General features: G+C 39.4%; 1 protein-coding gene across 2 annotated transcripts in view; it reads right to left on the bottom strand.

Annotated features, from left to right (window-relative positions):
• Positions 1-22,297, bottom strand: part of LOC112049140 (uncharacterized) — a 114,020-nt gene that overhangs the window by 34,374 nt on the left and 57,349 nt on the right. For both annotated transcript variants that reach the window (XM_052888575.1, XM_052888576.1), the window contains exons 2-5: positions 12,463-12,598; positions 8,961-9,138; positions 4,487-4,873; positions 2,423-2,544 (exon numbers count right to left, since the gene is read on the bottom strand). In XM_052888575.1, coding sequence (XP_052744535.1) covers positions 2,423-2,544; positions 4,487-4,873; positions 8,961-9,138; positions 12,463-12,598 — 823 coding nt within the window. The remainder of the gene's footprint in view (positions 1-2,422; positions 2,545-4,486; positions 4,874-8,960; positions 9,139-12,462; positions 12,599-22,297) is intronic.

Below are 22,297 nucleotides of genomic sequence, written 5' to 3'. Positions count from 1 at the left end.
TGATGAAGTAAAGCGAAGTTATAGGGATTTAATGTGTCAATTTTGCAGCACTGCCACGCACTACTAAAAACGTTCTATACCTAAATGGCACTAAATTTAAAAGGCGTGTTTGATGATGTTTTCTCAGAATGACAGGTCATTGGCATTATATAATTGCATATTAAATTCGCAATTCGATAGCAAAGCCATATTTAATGTAGGTATCAAAATAATCTTCTCGCATCATAAGGCAAACAACCTTTCAATCACTCACCCATATTATTACACCCACGTCAAATATACGTAATGTTTCGTAATTATTTATTTTGGTATGATCGTTTTGTATGTAAATAATTACATCTTCTAGAAAATCAATATTTGAGATTCGTGAATCCATTACAGTTATGTTATGAACATAAATTTAATAATATATTGGTGTAATGTAAATAGTTTATGCAGGTTATTTTGTGTTATTTAGTTTAGCACCGTTTACAGTCATTGCCCTTGCATGATTGCTTTAAAAGGATAATCTGCTGAGTTTCTTGCTAGCTTTTCTCAGTGAATTCTACATACTTTTTAACCGACTTCCAAAAAGGAGGAGGTTCTACGTTCGGCTGTATGTATGTTTTTTTTTTTTTTTTTTTTATGTATGTCCAGCGATAATTCCGTCAATTATGGACCGATTTTGAAAATTCATTTTTTGTTTTGTAGGGTTTACTTCCAGGGTGGTCCCATTTTTTTCATGTCAGGATCTGATGATGGCATCCTGGAGAAATTGAGGGGAACTTTCGAAAGTTGTAGAGACGGCTAGTACGTTTGTTAGTGTTTCTATAAGGTATTTTAAACCACTACAACTTTATGAAGGTTTGGAGTTGATTTGATGATGGAGCCGAAACACAGACGATGGAACTCGTCAAGGATTTACAGCAGTCACCTTTTGTTTGGGCTTGATCAATTTGTATTGATGAGTACTTTCCACCTATATGGGTTGTGACTGTATAAAGGGTCTGGTGATGAAGACGAGGGACAGTGAAGAGAACTCCTCGACGGTTCACAGTAGCTACCTTGTGTTTGGACTTGATAAATTTGTATTGATGAGAACTTACCACCTAGATGGATTGTGACTGTATTAAGGGTCTGATGATGAAGACGAGGGACAGTAAAGAGAACTCCTCGACGGTTCACAGTAGCTACCTTGTGTTTGGACTTGATAAATTTGTATTGATGAGAACTTTCCACCTAGAAGGATTGTGACTGTATTAAGGATCTGGTGATGAAAACGAGGGACAGTGAAGAGAACTCCTCGACGGTTCACAGTAGCTACCTTGTGTTTGGACTTGATAAATTTGTATTGATGAGAACTTTCCACTTAGATAGGTTGTGACTGTACACACGCAGTGAGTATGCTAACACTAAAAATAAAAAAATAAAAATTTTAATAAAAAAAATTCAACCGACTTCCAACTCAAAAAATAACTTTAACTAAAAAGCAAAAAATAACATCCTACCTATGTGCTACCTTCTGATCAGTTTGAAGGCGGTGCCAAGCCAGTGTCGTGTTTTAATTAAAGCTGTTTCTGGAATAACCACAGAAATTTTGTAGTTTAAACGTATTTAATTAAAACATCACTGGCTTGGCACCGCCTTCAAACTGATCAGAAGGTAGCACATAGGTAGGATGTTATTTTTTGCTTTTTAGTTAAAGTTATTTTTTGAGTTGGAAGTCGGTTGAATTTTTTTTATTAAAATTTTTAACTTGTTTATTTGTATAATTATTTGTATCGAAAATACGACTCATATGGCGCAGTTTTGTTTTTCAACAGACCCTGAGTTTGATTTTCAGCTCCGCAGTAGACGGTGAAACAGGAGCGTAGCTACCGCAGTATTAACCGTATCAATGATACGGGGCCCCCTGACTACAGGGGCCCCTTACGTGTAAAAGCAAAAATTAGTAAAAAGTAATCTATAATATTACTTATTAAGGTGGTGGCCAAGGAAAAAAAAAATGCAAAATTGACAAAAGTAAAAAAGCAATACTTTGTGGTGAAAGAGTTTGGTAGAGTAAATCAAAAACTAAACAGATTTTTGGGATTTGCTGCTCGTCTATTGGGCCCCCCAAATAATTTTGATACAGAGCCCCACTAAGGCACACTAAGACACTGCGGAGAGAGAAGAACTCTGAGCATTGTCAGGGACTTGTGACCGACCCGGGTGTAGGGTTAAAGAGATCCTTCATAACATGTTAACAGTCCCTCTTACTCCCTTCTCTGTTTGCTTTCTCATGGTTTGCTTTCTCATGGTTTCCCAGCCACAGTAGTATTTCCTAAGATTAGCGCGTTCAAAAAAACAAACAAACTCTTCAGCTTTATAGTATTAGTAGTATTATTAGTATAGATTTTAGGTTTTCATTGTGTACTGATTGTGTCATTATAATATATCTTACCTAGTTATATGATCTTGCTTTTCAGCTATGTTTTGCACACCGATCGCGTCACGTAACTGCATAACGATTGCAGCTCTCACTGCCTCGGTGCATCTCTGTTCTTCTATCCTCTCTGCCAGCACCTGCATTGCGAATAAACATAAATTAACACCATTTTAACGTTTTGGATAGATTTAATCAGATTAAGGGTCGGTTTCATTACCTTCTGGAAAGTGTTGCATAGTCTAAACGTAGAGTAGAGTTTTGTCACGTTCTTCATCATTATCATTAGCAACCGATATTTAGCTCACTGCTGAGCTTGAGTCTCCTCTCAGAATGAGAGGGGTTAGGCCAATAGTCCACCACGCTGGCCCAACTGGCAGACTTCACACACGCAGAGTATTAAGAAAATTCTCTGGTATGCAGGTTTCCTCACGATGTTTTTCCTTCACCTTTGTGATGATTGAGACACGTGATATTTAATTTCTTAAAATGCACACAACTGCAATGTTGGAGGTGCATGTCCCCAGCCCAGTGGATATGACCACCGCCTCCGATTCCGGAGGGCGTGGGTTCGAAACCGGTCCGGGGCATGCGCCTCCAACTTTTCAGTCATTTTGAGAAATTAAATATCACGTGTCTCAAACGGTGAAGAAAAAACATCGTGAGGAAACCTGCATACCAGAGAGTTTACTTAATTCTCTGCGGAGCGCTTGACAAAAATTATTAGTTACATTGTGACGTCACAAAATGGACGACAGTGTTTTTGACGTTGGAAAATATTTTATAAGAAATCCTGTTATCGCCGTTTAGTGTTGGAAATAGTAGTCTGTGACGGATCTGACGTCGCTCGATCTCGTGTTGGCTTCAGTGTGCTCGTGGCGTTAGAGCCGTCCACATCTCTTGTTGTGTAATTCTTTATGGGTTACTTGGGATAGTCGGGGAGAGTGACTTGAGTGGAAAAGGGGAGTGTTTGATATCAGTCAAAGGATCCTTTTGACCCTACACACATCGTTCACAAGTACGTGACTCCACTCAAGGTCATTCTCTGCCATTCTAGGGTCTTATTTTGGTTACAGTTTGATTTGTTAATTAAGTTGTCCTGACTAGTGTTGTGAATCATAACCTTTGTTCTACATTAGTTTTATTATATTTGTAATCACTTTTGAGTCCTATAATAATCCTTAACTTTTATTAATAAATATCGATATAATACCCTTATTGAGTATTAAACGAAATTAATATTGTTTATATTAAATGAGTCAACTACCCTATTACATAATCTAATACTCGTATACCTACTGAATTTCCATTTGACATTCACCGAGGGAATTTAATTCCGTCGTACATCACGTTAATCAAAATTTGCAGTGCACTCATCAGGAAATGAACTAGTTAACTATTTCAGTTAAACGCGCAATTAAATTTATTGTATACAACGCCCCGCGGTTTCACCCGAGTAGTTCCCATTCCCGTGAGAATACGGTGATTAAATATAGCCTATGACGCTCATAAATAACGTGGCTTTCTAATGGTAAAAGAATTTTCAAAATCAGTTAAGTACATCCAGAGATTACCCCTTACAACAGCTAAAACTTTACCTCTTTATAAATATTCACATGAGATTTTTATATGCAATAATTTGCGATTTTTGTATTTGGCGCAGTGGTATGCACGGTGTATTTACAAGACGGAGGTCCTGGGTTCGAGCCCCGGCTGAACCGATTGAGGTTTTCTTAATTGGTCCAGGTTTGGCTGGTGGGAGGCTTTGGCCGTGACTAGTTACCACCCTACCGACAAAGACGTACCGTCAAGCGATTTAGCCTTCCGGTATGATGTCGTGTAGAAACCGAAAGGGGTGTGGATTTCATCCTCCTCCTAACAAGTTAGCCCGCTTCCATCTCAGATTGCATCATCACTTACCATCAGGTGAGATTGTAGTCAAGGGCTAACTTGTTAAGTATAAAAAAAATAAAAAAAGTACGGTTCCTATAAGTGGTCTCGTTAATACCTTGAAGTTATGGGTAACACTCCCGAGCACCCTGTATAGTACGCGTAATTACGATACAAATACCATAATCTCACCTCTACATCATCAGAATACAACGAGGAATTCTTGAAAACATCCTTCTTCACCACCGCAACGTACGGCCCCTGAACACCACCCACAAACTTCTCGCAGTTGAAGAACAGAGCATCCTTCTTCACCATCTCATCCTCCACTCCCAAAAACGTAGGGTTCATATCCACTGCAGATGTGGGTGCTACCAACGTATAGTCCCAGAAGGACCAGGCTCCATATTGGTGCAGCAGTAAAGTAGTTGCTACGTCATCAGCCAAAACTCCCGTTAACTTCGAAGCAGCTGGGAAGAATCCTATCATACGCTTCCCAGTGCCTGTGTTCTCTTGAAGCTTCAGCTCCAAGTTGTTGAGGTCAATGAACCCTTCCTTCGTTTCTGGGATCTTGATTATCTGGAATGATAGGTAGCATTAATATTCTGTGGGCGTTTGCATGCATTGTTTCGATTGTTCACGTATATGCGCATATCTATCTTTATCTATATCTATCTTCTACACTTATAAAAACACTGTAACAGGTCAAATTCTGTACATTGAAGATATTTTGAATATTGAGGGCGTTATATAATCGACTAGCTAACGCCACGCGGTTTTACCCGCGTGGTTCCCGTTCCCGTATGAATACGTGGATAATATATAGCCTATAGCCATCCTCGATAAATGAGCTATCTAACATAGAAAAAAAATTTCAAATCGGACCAGCAGTTCCTGAGATTAGCGCGTTCAATCAATCAATCAAACAAACAAACAAACAAACTCTTCAGCTTTATAATATTAGTATAGACACTGAAGCCAAAAATATTTTCTTTCGATTTCTTGTCTGTCTATCTGTCCGTGTTTTTTTTTGACCGGACATCACGCTGAAACTACTGAATGAATTGAAATGAAACTTGGCCCGATTAGATACCATAATACGGAGAAGGTTATAGGATACTTTATATTGCGAAAATAAAATAAGAAGGGAGTAAAATAGAGGTTGAAACTTGAAAGTTTGTATGGAAATTCCTTCATTTTTAAAGTTACAGTTTTAAAAATTTGTTCATAAATCATAAAAAGAAATATAATGTAATTTAAGAGTTATTAAATTTCAACCTCTAAAGTAGTGATATATAGGGGTTGAAAGTTTCCATTGATTACCACGCGAAGGAAGTCGCGAGCGTTCGCTAGTACTTATTTTAATAGGTAACTGGTTGGCATTTCAATTGAAAGACTTTGAAGAACTAACAGAACTATTTGTCGATACATAGAAATATGTAATGTAAATATCAAACATAATTTGTTTTTCAGTGAAAGACCTAATAACGTTAAGCTAGCCCAATGCGGTTTGATATGACTTCGCACACGTAGAGAAATAAAAAAATTTTCAGGTATGAAAGGTTTCGTCGCTATGTTTTTCCTTCACCATTTGAGACACGTGATATTTAATTTCATCACATAACTGTATAATATGTGTTATTTATCCAATGTGCGTACATACCCTCACTTTATAAATTTAATGTGTTTCTTCGGGTATGTGTGCGTTTTGTATTATATTATAAGTTATTATTTTTGTATTTTATTTTTTATGTGTGTTCTGTATGCTGTTGTTTTATATGTTGCTTATTGATTGAGAACTCAGAGTGCTCAAGACGATTGCCAGTGTGCAGAGAAACTCGATTGAGTTTATGTCACACTGATAAGTTATTTAAGAATAGTTAAAAAAATGTATATTTATATTTAAAATAAATAATAATAAATAACTGAAAAGCTGGAGGCACATACCTCGGACCGAATTCGAATCTACGCCCTCCGATTCGAAGCCTGTGATCACATCCACTGGGCTCTATTATGATTACCTACTATTGCTTATCAATGCTAAATCTATACTAATCTATACTAATATTATAAAGAGTTATGAAGAGTTTTTTTGATTGAACATGCTAATCTCAGGAAGTATTGGTCCGATTTGAAAAGTTCTTGCAGCGTTAGATAGCCCAATTATCGAGGAAGGCTATAGGCTACATATTATCCCCGTATTCCTACGGGAACGGGAACCACGCGAGTGAAACCGCGCGGCGTTAGCTAGTTATATACATACGTTTGCGTGTTTTGCTAACGTACAACTATTTAGCATTGGTAAGCAATTTTTTCGATTACTAAGAAGTAAGCAATTGCTGACGACTAAAAATAGTATCGCGATTCGGAATACATACCTACTTACTTGGCATTGGAAGGTGAACAACCTACAAAACAAACTGTTGTTATAGGTACTTACTTGCTAAATTGGATCGATAAGAATAGTAAGCTGAGATGCTAAGCAATACAAACTTACGTCATGCCTTGTATTGTGTATTCTGTGGACATACTAAGCTCTCATTCGCACGAGAGTATTTTAAATGGTCGTTTTAAAAGCGTATACTATATTTAATATAGTATAAAGTTAAATGAAGGTCTATTTCCAATGCTCGATAAAAAGCGTCGTGATTTAAAAACGCTGTCGTGTGAACATATACTTGGGAATACATTTGTTGTAACGGACGTTAAAAAAGCGTTCAAATACAAAAAAAAACTCTCGTGCGAATGAAGGCTTAACGCTTGTACTTTTGCGGCCTTATTCATAAACATGTATTACTATTTAAACCTCAATTTTTTCAAAGTAAAGTGAACTTTAAGAAGTAGTGATAAAGTCCACTCTACTTTAAAGAAAATTGAGGTTTAAATCTTACTACATTTTTATGTTAATCATACTACAAAGTGAATAGCCGGTTAAGATTAATGTGGACTTTTCGCTTCACTGACCAAAACACTTGAACTTTACAAGGTTTTTCTTAGAATTTAAACTATATCGTCTCTAAAGTTTAGCTTTATCTTATTCAAAATATTTTTTACCTATGAATTAAAAATTATGATAAAGACACGACAAAGCTGTGATTTTGAGCCGTGATAGCCCAGTGGATATGACATCTGCCTCCGAGTTCGGAGGGCGTAGGTTAGAATCCTGTCCTGGGCATGCACCTCTATCTTTTCAATTGTGTACATTTTAAGAAATGAAATGTCACGTGTCTCAAAACGTGAGGAAACCTGCATACCTAAAATTTTTCTCAATTCTCTATGTTCTTCGTGTGTTCAGTCTCCCAATCCGGTATTGGGCCAGCGTGGTGGACTATTGACCTAACCCCTCTCATTCTGAGAGCCGAAGACAATGATGATGATACTTTTGATTGAACTACTATACAGAGGCTGACCTATTTATTTTTAACGTGGGGTAGTCCTCATGGATATCTCGACACGGGGAGGCAAGAAGGTTATATTGGCCTTCAACTGAGCCAAGGGAACCTTTTGTAAACTACCGCAACCTCCTGTTGTGTTATTGAGATCGCTTCGGATACAAATCGTTAACAAATCGAGGACTTATCGGGTGGGTGGGTGACAGATTCCCCATATCTATCACCCGTAGGTCCTCGTCAAGAAGGCATACAGAGACTGACCAGACCTAACCTACAATCATGATTTTTCAAACGCAATTTCAGGGCAATAAAAAAGAGACGAGACGAATATCTTAGCATTCCACCGTTGCTTGTCTTAGCATTCCGACCGGCAACCGGAGAAAAACTCCGAGCAGAGTCCTGAACTTGTGACTACAGGATGTAGGGTTAAGGAATTCCTTGACGATCGATCAACACTCCCGTTCTCTGCTCGTGTTGTTCTGCCTGCCTAGCCAAAATAAACGTAAAACACACGTAACTGAAACACAGTTTCTACATACGTTATCAGCATTGTTGTAACTTGTAACATACCGTAGGTCACTTATGGCAAAGGCAAGGTTGTTATGCACCTAAAGTTCCTTATGGTTGTTATCGATATAGAAACACGTGCACCGTGACATTAGCGATATTGGAAACAATGATATTACGTTACAGCGTGACAATGTTTTTCTTCATTAGAAAGAAAGAAGAAAGAAAGAAAAAAGCTTTATTAGTGAATTATGCCACACAACACAGTTTGTTCTTTAACAATATCCTGCGATGTGTGGCACAACCCAGTAAACGGATCAAACTCAGCATAATGCTACATACTCTTTAAAATTTCATTTGCTACATTCTCATTATGCCCTAAGAGCCTGTTAAAACCTTGACAGAAGACAGAACCTATAATAAAATAAAAAACAAAATATTATTCATTCATCATCATCATTATTATCAGCCGATAATGCTGGACATACGCCTCTTGCATGGACTTCCAAACACAACGATCTCGAGCCGCCACGCGGCTCCCTGCAACCCGCTTGATGTCCTCGGTCCATCTAATGGGGAGTCGACCAACACTGCGCTTTCCGGTGCGGGGTCGCCATTTCAGCACCTTGGGACCCCAAAGTCTATTCTTCGAACTATGTTCAGGGTGTTCTGGTTTTGTTTTTGTAATACCACCACTACCGCATCCTCCTCACTCGCGCCCACACACTTGTAAGCTATTGAGACTTATGTATCTAGAGAGGGCTCACCTCAGCATCACACTCCCTCCACGGCGCCAGCTGTCCGTCCGTCTCCCGGGAGGACACGAACAGCGCGACCCGCTGAGGTCGCAGCGCGCGCAGGAAGCGGCTCAGAGACCCTCCGAGCACCACCACGTCCTCCTCACTCGCGCCCACCGACTTGCGGATTATCTCTTTTGATTCTGACCTTTGGAAAGTAATTTGTTTATTAAGTGGTGTTGTAAAGACTAACTTTATACTACCACATAATTGACACATAATATGTTTTCTCTTTTGAAAGACAAAACGAAAAATAATACTATAATTTGAAAGCAGCAAAGGCAACCTTACTGAATAAAGTTAACAAACAGTTTACGTGTTCAGTAACGGTAGTTTTAGCAGACTCAGAAGTGATTACAAAAATAAGGAAACTAATATCGAACAAAGGTTAAGATTCACAACATTTGTCAGGATAACTTAACTAACAAATCAAACTGTAACGAAAATACGACCCTAGAATGGCAGAGGATGACCTTGAGTGAAGTCACGCACTTGTGAACGTTGTGTGTAGGGTTAAAGGTATCTTTGACAAACACTCCCCTTTTCCACTCAAGTCACTCTCCCCGCCCATCCCAAGTAACCCATAAAGAATTACACAACAAGAGATGTGGACGACTCGAACGCCACGCACACTGAAGTGAAGTCGTCCGTACAACGGGCGCCTATATAGCAAGGCGTTGGAACGCGGTGATACCAGTACCAATCGTCATCATCATCATATCAGCCGATGGACGTCTTCTACGGACCATGGGCCGTTTGTAGGGACTTCAAACCACGAACCTGACCCGTCTGTATCCTTGCGACTCGCTCGATGTCGTTAGCCCAACTGGTGAGGGGTCGACGGGGCATACAGCACATTAGGAGCCCAAAGTTAAGTAATGGTATACACTCACCAGAACTCCTGAAAGCGGGTGGAAAACCGATACTTAAAGTCCTTCAGCGATTGTTCAATTCCGTCATTCACGAGGGCACGACGCCTGAGGCGTGGCATAGGAGCGTGGTGGTTCTGTTCTTCAAAAAAGGTGACAACACCTTGCTGAAGAATTACAGACCCATCTCGCTGCTAAGCCATGTTTACAAATTGTTCTCGAGAGTCATTACGAATCGTCTCGCTAATAGGTTTGACGACTTCCAGCCTCCCGAACAAGCCGGTTTCCGAAAAGGCTTTAGTACCATAGACCACATCCATACGCTGCGGCAGGCTCCCACCGACCACCCGGGCGTACACGTCGCCCAGTTTGCGGACGACACCGCACTGTACGCGACGGCAGTAAACCGGGTCCACATTAGAGCCCGCCTCCAGAAGGCGGTAAACATTATAGGTAAATGGTTCCGCCTTTGGCGTATAGAAGTCAACCCAGAGAAAAGCGCAGCCGTGCTTTTCACCGGCAAAGCGGTCTCCCGTCTCAAGTCCGGACTCAAAGAAGTCTCCCTTTACGGAGCACCCATCCCCTGGCAACGTACTGCCAAGTACCTAGGCGTTACCTTCGATAACCGCATGAGCTTCTCCATGCACGTTAACAAAGCGAGAAAAAAGGCCGCATACGTAATGCACCGCCTTTACGCTATGATAAATAAGAAAAGTAAATTGTCCCTCCGCTCAAAGCTAACGCTTTATAAAACTACGATCCGTCCGATCTTAACCTACGCTAGTGTAGTGTTTGCCCACCGTCCCAAAGCGACCCTTAGGCCGCTTCAAACCCTACAGAATCGTTTTCTGCGTCAAATCACGGGCGCGCCGTGGTTTTTACGCAATAATGACCTCCATAGAGATCTAGAATTACCGACAATAGCTAAGTACATGAAACAGCTCTCTCAAAACTATTTTGACAGAGCTGCCATCCATCCCAACCAACTAGTGGTTGAGGCCTGCAATTACACTCCCAACCTAAACGCTAACTGCAAGCAGAGGCGTCCCAAGAACGTCCTTTACGATCCAGACGATGACATAACAACCGACAATGCTTCCCAGGTAACACAATCACAAGCTACACAGCGTCTTCGCCGGCGAAGACGAGGTCCCCGATATCTAACGTCACCCGGACGTGGGTCTTCTAACTCACGATCTTGGGGGCGTCCGGACTGATTCACTCAGGTCACGGTTACCTCCTCAAGAATGGCCTTCTAAGCCGAGGTCCGAGTCTCATAGGAGACGCCCTTAGAGAGCCGTTCCGTCCTCTATCTTTCTTTCAGCCTTCGGGTCACATCAGGCGATGCTTCTGCGCTCGCCCAACCCCCCCGGTGACGCCGTAGTGGTTCCGCAGGGAGCTATCGGCACCTACTCAGACAGAAAAAAAAAAAAAAAAAAAAAAAAAAAAAAAAAGCTGCGGCAGGTTATACAGAAGACTCACGAGTATAACCAGCCACTTTGCTTAGCGTTTGTGGACTATGAGAAAGCCTTCGATTCGGTGGAAACCTGGGCTGTGCTAAGGTCATTGCAGAGATGCCGAATTGATTACAGGTATATCAAAGTGTTGAAGTGCTTGTACGAAAACGCCACTATGTCAGTCCGTATTCAGGATGAGACTACGAGGCCAATCCAGTTGCAGCGAGGAGTGCGTCAGGGAGATGTGATCTCTCCGAAGCTATTTACCGCCGCATTGGAAGACGTCTTTAAGCTTCTGGACTGGGGCGGACTTGGCATCAACATCAATGGCGAGTACATCACTCAACTGCGGTTCGCGGACGATGTAGTCATCATGGCACAGACTCTGGATGACCTTAGTACCATGCTCAATGACCTCAGCAGCGTTTCTCAACAGGTGGGCCTGAAAATGAACATGGGCAAAACAAAAATAATGTGTAATGCTCATGTATCGCTCCACCCAGTTATAGTTGAGAACGCTGCACTCGAAATTGTAGACGAATATATATACCTAGGACATATGATCCAGTTAGGTAGGTCCAATTTCGAGAAAGAGGTGAACCGTCGAATCCAACTCGGCTGGGCAGCATTCGGGAAACTTCGCGACATCTTTTCGTCCGAAATTCCTCAGTGCCTGAAGACAAAAATCTTCGAACAGTGCGTGTTGCCAGTGATGACCTATGGTTCCGAGACTTGGTCGCTAACTATGGGCCTCATAAGAAGGCTCAGAGTCACACAGCGGGCGATGGAACGAGCTATGTTAGGAGTATCTCTGCGTGATCGAATCAGAAATGAGGAGATCCGCAGAAGAACCAAAGTCACCGACATAGCTCAACGAGTTGCGAAGCTGAAGTGGCAATGGGCGGGGCACATAGTGCGAAGAGCCGATGGACGTTGGGGTCCCAAAGTGCTGGAATGGCGACCCCGCACTAGTAAGCGCAGTGTTGGCCGACCCCCCACCAGGTGGACTGACGACATCAAGCGAGTCGCAGGGATTCGCTGGATGCAGGCGGCTCAGTATCGTGATGTTTGGAAGTCCCTACAAAAGGCCTATGTCCTGCAGTGGACGTCCATCGGCTGATATGATGATGATGATGATACACTCACCGATAGATCTCGCTCTGTCCCGACGTGATTGAGAGCGCGGTGCAACGAGTCGCGTGCGCCGGGAGCACGCCGAGCGCCACGTACTCCTCTATCCACTGCAGAGCACGTCCCGAACCGCTGTAGTCGCAGTACACAACTGTGGGCAAAGGAAAATAATGCTTTAATGTGACATTCAAAAGGATAAAGGGGCCGGACTCAAGACGGAGAGGTGGTTTGTTCCCCGTTCACTGAACTATTGTCGCGCCCACTCTTAACACTGACTTTTTCGAACTTATTGGAGAGGAACGGCTGGGAACGACAATATTTTGGTCGTATTTAAAAAGAGAATATGGCGAATATTCTTAAAAAAAATGTGCGTTTCGGGACGCTTGACATGAATTTCTTAGGCTACCAAGTGTAACTTAAACTAATATAAGTTGATTTATTATTTAAGAGAAGTTATCTTTTAAAACATATCAATACATTACATATAAATAAAATTGAAGTATCTGTATGTGATATCAAAATAACTAATGTCTCACGTGCTAATAGGTACTTTACTCGTTATTTACACAATACTAAAACCAACGACTTTTAACAGTATTTAATATCATTGACTAAAACACTTTTATAGATTTACTAGTAGACGTCAAAATTATAACACTTCATATCTAAAAGTTAAATTTTTTTTAACGCCTTTATAATATTAGTGTGATGCGATATATTCCCGTTCCCCTTCAAATAATCCCCTATACCTACTAATCCCCTATACCAATATTATAAAGAGGTAATAGTTTGTGGTATTGTGATAGTTATGGTTGTTATGGTGGGTAATCTCTGGATCTACGAACCGATTTAGAAAATTCGTTTACTACTAGAAAGCCAGGTTATTTGCGAGTGGCATGGGCTATAATATATTATCCCCGTATTCCCATGGGAGCGGGAACTATGCGGGCGAAACCGCGTGGCGTCGGCTAGTAAGAATATAAACAAGGAACAACAAAGTTGCTTCCGGAAGTTATAAGAACGAAGGCTCGACCTTACTATACGAATACGTATAAGAATTTAGCGCAATTTGCGAATATAATATCTCAGCGAGATTACTTATCCGCTTATGGAAACAAATTGCTTTGCGAAGGTAACGGGTCGTGACATAGAGCCAAGGTGGTAGGTAGGCTTGTCTTTTAGTCCATTGAAATGTTACATGAGCTTTGTATGTTTTAAAGGACGCAATTTTATTTTTGAAACATGTGTGGGGGGGGGGGGGTCAATAGGTGCTAAACTTCGAGTTTGTAGTGTCGCCACTCTTGTCCCCCGGCCGCCATCTTGAAAAAAGTGGTGAAAGACTTTTTCGCGATACCTCGGAAACTATGCGTCTTACACAAAAATTGTGCAGTCATAATTTGTAGAAAATGGTTTTGCCTACAAATATGTTTATTAACTTTTGCTCTAAATTAAAAATTAAAGAAGTTATAAGCAAAAAAGTGATAAAAATTTGATGTTTCTTCGTGCTTTTTCAGGATGTGATACAACTTATGCAGCCTATTATTAAGTCCTTAAACTGTAATAATTAAGCATCCATAGACGCACACGTTTATTTTTGAAGGTCTATTCTTATACCTCTCGACAGGCTCCGTTTCGTCAAATCTATGATTTCTATGGAAAAGAAGTGTTTGTTGGTTTTACGATTTCCGCGCCATTTTTACGTTTTTCTCTATAAAAATTCATATTCCCTCAATAAAAACCATTATTATGTCATAACAAAATAAAAATTGTGTAATTTTATGAAACCTCGATGAAGATTAAGCGTTCGCGCTCACCCAGGCTCTTCGCTGACACAGTGAGGTTAGTAGTAATAGTTTCCCATTAAGTAATATATCAACTCTGAAAGGGATCATCATTGTATCAACTCGAGCCATCCTATCCTTTGTATGAAACTCCTTGTGCTGTGTTATATGAACTTGCTGCTAAGCACACTAATCGGAATCGTAGTCGATAAGCTTACAAACAAAAGGCCAATCAGTGCCAATCGTTTTCCCAATTCATATGTGTGTGTATACGACATTGAATACCCTTGAGCAGAGACTTATATACAGGAAAAAAGGTACACCTACTCACATAGCCAAAATACAATAATAAGAGCCGTGATAGCCCAGTGGATATGACCTCTGCCTCCGATTTCGGAGGGTGTGGGTTCGAATCCGGTCCGGGGCATGCACCTCCAACTTTTCGGTTGTGTGCATTTTAAGAAATTAAATATCACGTGTCTCAATCGGTGAAGGAAAACATCGTGAGGAAACCTGCATACCAGAGAATTTCTTAATTCTCTGCGTGTGTAAAGACTGCCAATCCGCGTTGGGCCAGCGTGGTGGACTATTGGCCTAACCCCTCTCATTCTGAGAGGAGACTTGAGCTCAGCAGTGAGCCGTATATGGGTTGATAACGACGACGACTCACATAGCCAAAAATGTTATCCGAAATAATATATTATGTGCAAAATGATTGCTCTTTGAGTTCTTTATTTACAAGGAAAACATTGACAATGTTTATTTAGGATCATCGCGCTAAAGCGTGATAGGTACTCAAGTATACTTCACAGTAAAAATGGAAGGCTCGAAATCAAACTTAATAAACATACATAGGTATCTGTAAATATTTTATTGAAGTGATAACTTCTTAATTGATTAGAACACGGCTAAAACTCGGCACGATCCACAAAACACCCTTCCCGAACGGCCCTCTAAGCCGAGGTCTAAGTCTCAGAGGAGACGCCCTTAGACAATCGTTCCGCCCATCTATTGCTGCTGCCTTTAGCCCCCATCAGGCGATTCTTCTGCGCTCGCCCAAACCCCCCGGTGACGCCGCTGAGGTCCCATTAAGGAGTCTAAAGCACTTAGGAATGTTAAGTGTCGACGCCGTCTAAGATGGAAGCGAGCTTATTTGGGAGAGGTACAAGTTTATTCTACCCATACCTCTGACGTTTTCTACTCGGCATCGTACCCCTAAGTGTCACCGCACACGGTGCACACGTTACATCCACAAACGCCGCCACAAGAAGCAAGAAATGGCCACAAAAGTAGCTGAAACGCGCGATAGCCACTTGTAGCCGGTTGACACTTGTGGTTGGTGGCTGCTTTTCGACTCTAACAGGATTACTGAGAGGAGAGAGGGAGAGTGCGGAGTCGTGGGAGTCGTGTGGTGGCGTTTAGTGGCCGGTGCGGGCCACAAGAAGCGAGCAACGACTATTGTAGCGTGTGGCGGCCACTGGAGTCAATTATTTTTTTTCGTGTTGAGTAAGTGCTGATGGCTCCATGTGGGACCACGAAGTTTGGGCGAACGCTGAAGCATCGCCTGATGAGACCCGAAGGCTGAAATAAAGATAGAGGACGGAACGACTCTCTAAAGGCGTTTCCTATGAGACTCGGACCTCGGCTTAGAGGGCCATTCGGGGTGGGGGGGGAGGGGGATGGTGTAAACCGTGACCTGAGTGAATCAGTCCGGACGCATCCAAGATCGTGAGTGAAAACTATAGGAAATTAAATATGCCGGTAGCGGCGTTTTGTGGTTGTGGCCAGTGGTGGTGCGAGAGTCCTAAGTATGCTTAATGGTGTCAAAACATATTCAGGCCTTCTATGGATATTCACTAGTGTAAATAAATGACTTAATGAAATATTGCAATTTCTGGTAATCACCTGTCAGTATTAAAAAAATTCATCTAGACGTTTTCAAAGCAATATTGGACCGAGTAGTGTTTGGTGATTGGATACTTTAAATACACGCGTCTTGATACTTGAAATTAGATAGGTTGCACTCACCATAAGTACGAGTATGACAGGTAAAAGACAAAAATAATATGTATAGAGTAAACTACACAAACAATTTTGATACTTAACGTTATATTCCATTGATAATTTTAAAACACTAGAGATAAGTGTCGTTCATAATACCTATCTACATTATTGTAAATAAGGAAATATTAAAAGTAAAAAAGTTTAGGTAATATTTTTTCTTGCTTAAAAACATATATTCTTAGATTAGGTAAAAGCGATCAAGTATGAAATAAATATAAATAAGTTGTTGGATGATTGATCAACCTAAATGGACCTTTAACTTTTAACCTGAAAAAATCCACAGTTCCATCATGATTTACGATAAACTGAATTTCACGGGTATCCGCTATACAATACTATATATATACCTTAGCCTTAAGCCTATAACCTACCTATTCAAAAGTAATTAATAAAAATAAAATAATCATAATTTTAATAGGTCGAGTCTTTCTCTAAAATATCTTCAGTAAAAAAAAAATATAATGGCATCGTTATGCTGAAACCATTTATATTTCTTTCATTCATAATGTACGAGTAAGTATGAAAGAAAAGCAACCTTAAGATAACATTGAATGCGTACTTAATACGTGAAGGTCGTCTGAGAATCGATTATAACAATGTCTCGAGTGATCGATGCCTCGATGCCATGCCATGATGCCATGATGCCATGATGATGATTACTCGATTAGTCACGGAAACGTGTAAACAAAGAAAAGTATGGGTGAGATTATTCTTATCTGCATTGTTATGAACTTCTCAAAATTATTTAGATAAACATCACTTATTTATAGTATTTATATGATAAATAAGTTATGTTACTTCATTTCACTATCACTTTTTGACGGCCTCCGTGGCGCAGTGGTATGCGCGGTGGATTTACAAAACGGAGGTCCTGGGTTCGATCCCCGGCTGGGCAGATTGAGATTTTCTTAATTTGTCCAGGTCTGGCTGGTGGGAGGCTTCGGCCGTGGCTAGTTACCACCCTACCGGCAAAGACGTACCGCCAAGCGATTTAGCGTTCCGGTACGATGCCGTGTAGAAACCGAAAGGGGTGTGGATTTTCATCGTCCTCGTAACAAGTTAGCCCGCTTCCATCTTAGAGTGCATCATCACTTACCATCAGGTGAGATTGTAGTCAAGGCCTAACTTGTAAAAAATAAAAAAAAAACTTGGTCACTTGGATAGACAGAAAATTAAAAAGGAAATAAGTGTGGAACACGGGGACTGCCGCGGTAAAGTAATTATTTGTTTCTTTTATTTATGCAGTATTTTTTTTCTTTAGAAAATAATAAATAATAAATAAATAAAAAATATCCTTACGTTGAGCTGCAGCCGAACTCTGGTTTAATAAGTTTTGCCCCTTAGTTTCACACCACTTGTCCAATTGAATTGATTTCATAACGTCGAAATGTGTTAACTTGATGCACGGCTTGGGTGTTAGGTTTATTTTCGTTACGAAATTTCTTGATTCGGTCGCCGTGCTCAAAGCTCGCGATAAAAGCTCAATAAAAATGCATTAAAACGTTGTGAAAATTAGATACCTACTTTAATTCAGCGGACAGTAGATATGACGAACGTTTAAATTCCCATTATTAACGGCATCAAGTCAGTAATATTTGTATTATATTTCATGAAACTCAACTAAATAATATATATAAAACAGTTTATAATTTATCCACGGCTAAAAGCTCCAATACGAGATACCTTAAATGAATTTAGTTGAGAGGAGCTCAGAGAAACTCTTCCTTGCTTACCTACGTGATCCAGTTAATACTTTATTTTAGTACCATGGGCAAGTTTTAAATTCTCACAAAGCTTTGCTCAGAATACCTTACTCATCCTTGAATCTATATTAATATTATAAAAGCTAAAGAGTTTGTTTGTTTACTTAAACCCGCTAATCTCAGGGACTACTGGTCCAATTTTAAAAAATCTTTCAGTGTTAGATAGCCCATTTATCGAGGAAGGCTATAGGCTATATATTATCCCCGTATTTTCATGGGAACTGGAACCACGCGGCGTCAGCTAGTGGCATATATATTTGTCATTGATTTCCAGACTTACCTACGTATCGCAGACGTCGTTAGACTAATGCAAAGTAATAAGAAAAACAAATACCATGTAGTCTGATAAGATAAATTCGTTTACCCGTCTGTACTAATACTGTAAATAAGTAAATATTGATCGTCTTATTTAAAAGCTTAAATTGGAATTGAATAGTGGATTTCTTGATTGTAAAATGGAACTTAAGAACCATACCATTAGGTCCATTTTATTTGCATGTGTTGATTCCTTAATGTACTTACATTAAGTGAGACTTAGACTTAGCAAAGATACTCATAACATTAACAAAATCAGATGTTAGTATCGGTACTGTACTAAGTATAAAGTCCAAAAAACATTTCAATCAACTTGAGAACCTCCTTAATCTCCAGTGTTTAATGTAGAAAAAAAAATCGTGTATTAATAAGCTAAAAACACACTTTGGGAATTTTTTGTTTAGTTTTAGTTCGTATTACGATGGCACCTATCTATTTATTTGCTTCCTCTGGTTATCTATTTCTTTGTTTTCTCTATGGTTAATGTCCTAAAGTGTTTTTCAGCTAACATGGGAAGGGTGACAGTTACTTTATGACGTTCATAATACGTACTATTATCGTGAATTGCGGCAAACTTTCATGAGGAAACGAATTGTCACCGTACCCATGATATCTGAAAAAAACACTATAATTTGTTTTGCAGTTGACAGCTGTCAGTTGCAACTGTCTGTGAGTCCGGAGTCTGTGTTAGGTTCTTGTAATTCAATTATTTACTTAAAATCCTCTGAATTCAGCTATTGTTTACAAACAGCAACAAACAAATCTCTAATCTAATTAGAAACTGTAAAATTACCACTTGATTATACAAGTATTTTCTTAGAAAACTAAAAAAAACAAAGTGAAGAGTTCTATTATTTGTTGGTAACTAAAATTTCCATACCTAAGTCTTATTTTATGAACAACTAGCGGACGCCCACGACTTCGTCCGCGTGAAGTTTATTTTTTCACAAATCCTTCGTGAACCATGGATTTTTCCGGGATAAAAAGTAGCCTATGTGTTAATCCATGCTATAATATATCTCAATACTAAATTTCAGCTAATTCTGTTAAGTAGTCGAGGCGTGAAAGAGTAACAAACATTCATATCATTAAAATCATCAGTTTTCGGGAAACCATGGATTTATTCGAGATAAAAAGTAGCCTATGTGTTAATCCAGAGTAAAATTCGTTTCCATTCCAAATTTTAGCCAATTCGCTTCAGGAGTAGCGGCGTTAAAGAGTAACAAACATCCAAACATACATCCAAACATCCATACAAACTTTCGTGTTTATAATATTAGTAGGATAGTATGATAAAAAACAAGTTCGCATTCCCAATAACGGATAATAAATTACGTAAAAGCGTACGCAGTTGCCAAATTCAAGTAGGTAAGCATTTCCCTATCGTTTCTAATAAACAACGTTTCGAATTTAGCGTAGTAGGCATTCCACAAAAGGATCAAGACTAAGCGGTTACACAACAACAACGTTGTATTTTTGTTTGAGTTCAGTAGATAATTTTAGAAATTTTTAATCAAGAGGACTGTGAAATATATAGCTTTTCTTTCTTACAATATTGTTTTACACAATTTATAATTACAATTTTTACACAAAATTGAGAATTTACACATTTATCGGTCATCGGTCATAATAATGAAAACCCGTGATTATGAAAGAGTATAAAACAATAATTATTATACTTATTTTATTCAATAATTATTTTTATTTGACGTGACAGCCGTGATAGTCCAGTGGATATGACCTCTGCCTCCGATTCCGGACGGTGTGGGTTCGAATCCGGTCCAGGGCATGCACCTCTAAGTTTTCAATTGTGTGCATTTTAAGAAATTAAATATCACGTGTCTCAAACGGTGAAGGAAAACATCGTGATTCCTCATACCAGTGAGAATTTTCTTAATTCGTTGCGTGTGTGAAGTCTGCCAATCCGCATTGGGCTAGCGTTGTGGACTATTGGCCTAACCCCTCTCATTCTGAGAGGAGACTCGAGCTCAACAGTGAGCCGAATATGGGTTGATAATGCATGTACTTACTATTTTGCTTAATGTAGCCTATTTAGAAGTAGAAATTATATAAGTATCTATCTTTAAATGTTAATTCTTCGTTCACACATCGACTTTCAAGGTCTTTTGCGGTATTAAAATAATGTTTTCAAAGCAGAATAACAACAGTATCGAGTAAGTAGGCATTCACGATTGCGAATATACCAACAAGTTTAGTCGATCGATGTCCGATGATGTCACCCTATTTGTTTATGTGGACAGATTATCACATGGTATTTGTGTTGTGGAGTTTTAAAACAAGATATAGGTCACAATACTACACAATATTATTTTCGCAAATAATACTTCGAACAAAATTATACTAAGGATACAATTATTACGGTGTAGGGTGTCTCAAACGGTGAAGGAAAACATCGTGAGGAAACCTGCATACCAGAGAATTTTCTCAATTCTCTACGTGTGTGAAGTCTGCCAATGCATTGGCTTAACCCCTTTCATTCTGAGAGGAGACTCTAGTTCGGACGAACAATTATTACCCTCTGGATATATTTAGACTGAATTTTATGCAGTTATCACCAAAGATTTTATAGTAGAGATATGTCACTAGACACTACCGCTTCAAAACAAAGGCGAATTCATTGAGTCGTAAACAACGAAAGTTATTTAAATAAATATTAATAGTAATTAAATATTGTACTATTCAGGAAGTGTAAAAACTGTATATACATAAATATATAATGGAATTATACACAAAATTGTGTATGCTCAGTGGAATAGCTATTTTTTTTATGCTTACAAGTTAGCCCTTGACTACAATCGCAACTTCAGTCCCGTCGTGATTACGATCCATGCAACTGGGTCGAAATATCGATGACATCGGGAACAAATTTGTCCCTAGCAGATAATTAGAAATAAATGAATAATTATAAAGCCAATACCCAAGTTATTTTTTTATTAATATTTAAAAGCAACTTTTTTACTTTTAACATTATGTTGGTAATACGATATATTGGCTTCAGTAAATCTCAGGCATTTTAAGAAATTAAGTATCACGTGTCTCAATTGGTGAAGGAAAACATCGTGAGGAAACCTGCATACCAGAGAATTATCTTATTTCTCTGCGTGTGTGAAGTCTGCCAATCCGCTTTGGGCCAGCGTGGTGGACTAATGGCCTTGCCCCTCTCATTCTGAGAGGAGACTCGAGCTCAGCAGTAAGCCGAATATGGGTTGATGACGATGAATATGTTTACTATATGCATAATTAACTATCCTCCATAGCTGTTATGATTTATACCCTTCCATTACCTTGCTGTCCTGAAAGTGTTAAACTCATAACAATCATTTTGTTTTACTTCGTTTTAAGCACGTTTCCTTTCAAAACAAGTGGCTTTTCTAAACATTTCATGTAAAGGAGCCTTATTCCCCGTAAGAGCTCTTTCCATTACACAGCGAAGACTCTGAAGATATTCACCTTTGACTGAATTAGCATCCCTGATCTTGGCTGTGACCCAGAAATAATGTTTTGAATTATTTATAACGCACGAATACGTACGCTGATATTTTTCACAAGTCTTTTTATAATGTGACTAGCGGACGCCCGCAACTTCGTCCGCGTGGAAATCAATGTAAACTTTAAACACCTATTTCATCACTTCAGGGTTTGAATTTTAAAAATTCTTGAAACACATTATATTTCGTATTTTTTCTATGATTTATGAACAATATTTTATAACTGTAACTCTAAAATTGAAGGACCTTCCATACAAATTTTCATCCCCAATTTTATCCCTTTAGGGGTAGAATTGATCAAAATCAGTCAGTAGTTTTTGCGTAAAAGAGTCTTCATCATCATCATATCAGCCGATGGACGTCCACTGCAGGACATAAGCCTTTCGTAGGGACTTCTAAACATCACGATACTGAAAGA

Source organism: Bicyclus anynana, chromosome 23 (assembly GCF_947172395.1).
Source record: "Bicyclus anynana chromosome 23, ilBicAnyn1.1, whole genome shotgun sequence".
In the NCBI taxonomy this organism is placed as follows: domain Eukaryota; kingdom Metazoa; phylum Arthropoda; class Insecta; order Lepidoptera; family Nymphalidae; genus Bicyclus; species Bicyclus anynana.
The sequence above is the reverse complement of the archived record's forward strand: the minus strand, read 5'-3'. Positions and strand labels throughout refer to the sequence as shown.